Source organism: Solanum stenotomum, chromosome 2, assembly GCF_019186545.1.
Source record: "Solanum stenotomum isolate F172 chromosome 2, ASM1918654v1, whole genome shotgun sequence".
NCBI classification, from domain to species: domain Eukaryota; kingdom Viridiplantae; phylum Streptophyta; class Magnoliopsida; order Solanales; family Solanaceae; genus Solanum; species Solanum stenotomum.
The window spans coordinates 11535094-11537578 of NC_064283.1; the positions used below are offsets into that span (position 1 = coordinate 11535094).

The window sequence follows — 2485 nt, forward strand, 5'->3', positions numbered from 1 at the left end:
TCTAGCAACGTTTTTCCAATTGGTAATAAACACATTTTGTCTTGTCCCCACTCAACCATAGTAATACCTATATATCCTATATGAGAAAAACTATAAATTGCTCAAATATAACTACGTGAAAGTGTATGCATTAAAATTATTATTTCTCCATAAAAGATAATGAGGCTCTCAAGTGGAAATATTTGCAAATCAAAATGCAACATTCTTTTCATGACCAAACAAAATATGAGATTGGTACTCCCTATTTCAAAGTGCTTTAAATTGAGTAAACTCGGAGTTCGTAGATTCAAGATCACGAGCTCGTGGAATTCGGGGTTCAACCACTGCTCTGTTGGAGATAGAGAAGTGGCTGAACTCCGGGACAGGTGGATGGAATTTCAAGGGATTAAGAATTGGGAAGGCTTGCTTGATCCACTTGATGATGATCTTCGTAAGGAGATCTTGAGGTATGGGAAATTCGTTGAAGCAGCCTATCGTTGCTTTGACTTTGACATGTCCTCACCTACATACGCCACATGTCTTTATCCTAAGAGTTCAATGTTGACAGACTGCGGATTAGACAAGACCGGTTACAAGGTGGTCAAGAACTTGTACGGCACGTGCGTGGTCCAAATGCCACGATGGACTAAAAAGACGTTCCCGAACCTAGCGTCTCCGCAATCTAGCTGGATTGGTTACATGGCCGTTTGCGACGACGAAAAAGAGATCGCAAGGCTCGGGCGCCGCGATGTGGTGATCGCTTATCGAGGTACCGCCACCTCATCCGAATGGCTCGAGAATTTTCGCGCCACGTTGACTTGCTTACCAAACGACATGATGACGTCTGACAAAAAATATGATCAACCCATGGTACAAAGTGGACTCTTGAGCTTATACACAACAAACACCCAATGTGACCAAAGTTTGCAAGACACAATTAGAGAAGAAATTGGCAAGATTGTTGATAAATATAGTGATGAACCATTAAGTATAACTATCACAGGACATAGTCTTGGTGCTGCCCTTGCAACATTAACAGCGTATGATATTACTACAAAATTTAGTAACGCACCCATTGTGAGTGTTGTATCATTTGGAGGGCCTAGAGTTGGAAACAAAAGTTTTCGATGCCAATTAGAGAAAAGTAGTACAAATATTCTCCGAATCGTCAACTCCGATGACCCCGTTACAAAAGTTCCGGGGTTCGTCATCCACGACGATATTGATGATGTGGCAGAAAGAGAGACTACCCGCGTGGCGTCCACGAGGATGCGAAGCTGGCTACAAAAATGCATGGAGGATACCCAATGGGTGTATGCTGAGGTAGGCAAAGAACTTAGATTAAGTAGCAAAGACTTATGTCCACAAATAATAAACAAAGGGAACGTTGCCACGTGTCACGATCTCAAGACATATCTACACTTGGTAGACAATTTGTAAAAGTGGAACACAAGAGAGAGAAACCCATTGATTGTTCAGAATGACCTAGCGATTAATGAATTGTGAGTTGATCAGTATCATAAGGTCTTAAGTTTAAATTTCAGTAGAGCTATCTTCTCATCTTTTCTAGCTTTGATGGATGCTGGATAGAGTTATGTCGATAACAAATATGTATATATATTCTATACAATTAATCGAGGTGCGTATAAGTTAACCCGAACACTTGAAAGAAGTGAGGCTCTATTTTGAGAAAAAAACTTCTATATTCACTAGATACAAAGAATCGGACCACGTGTATATTATTTGAAAATCCACACCAAAAATGTGTGTTATGTGAAAATTGTACAAAGCCACGTACATTATTTTTTTCTGATCCTACGCAATTATTGCCCATACTTTATAGGTTGGCAATATTTTTATGTATATATAACAATCAAGTAATAAAGTCAAATAGTTCTGAATCTTTCTTGAATTATGTGCATGTTAATATTTTTATTGTCCTAGTTGAGTTTCATATCATATAGTATATGGGTTAAGGATTAATTTCATTTCATATAAAAGAAAATAATAATTTTCACCAAATTAATAAGGTTCATATATCGATCGAGTCAAATGGAAAAATAAGTCACACTAATCATGTTCCACATCATATGTAAGGAACAAGCTAATTAGGAGTGGATTGTGAATCATGCGCGATTTCAATTCTCGTATGTTGTCTGTCCATTTATTAATAAATAGATCATTTTCATCAACTTGATATATAAGAAAAATATGTTCGATATATTTGTAGGAATCCTTACTTTCTTGCCTATACTTCATAGGTCAGCAATGCTGTAAATTCTTTTCTGAATTAGTTAAAACTTCAAATCAAACATGAGATAAAATTAATTTAAAATTTATTTTTTTGATTATCATTCCTATCTCATATAACAAACGACTCCTTAATTTATATGTGGTTGAGTGTTATTCTAAGAATGACACCGTGCATGTTTCAACTTCATTGACCTAATATGAAAATTTTGAAATCATATCTACAGTATTACGAAAACACGTAAAGACATGATTG

At 36.6% G+C, this 2485-nt stretch overlaps 1 protein-coding gene across 1 annotated transcript; it reads left to right on the forward strand.

Moving 5' to 3' along the window:
• The first annotated feature begins 294 nt into the window (after positions 1 to 294).
• Positions 295 to 1419, forward strand: LOC125855683 (phospholipase A(1) DAD1, chloroplastic-like). The gene has a single exon (XM_049535427.1). The coding sequence runs from the start codon at positions 370 to 372 to the stop codon at positions 1417 to 1419; it is 1050 nt and encodes a 349-aa protein (XP_049391384.1). The 5' UTR covers positions 295 to 369.
• The last annotated feature ends 1066 nt before the right edge of the window (positions 1420 to 2485 follow it).

Coding starts and splice junctions, on each gene's coding strand:
- LOC125855683 (XM_049535427.1), top strand. CDS start 370: ATGGAATTTCAAGGGATTAAGAATTGGGAAGGCTTGCTTGATCCACTT.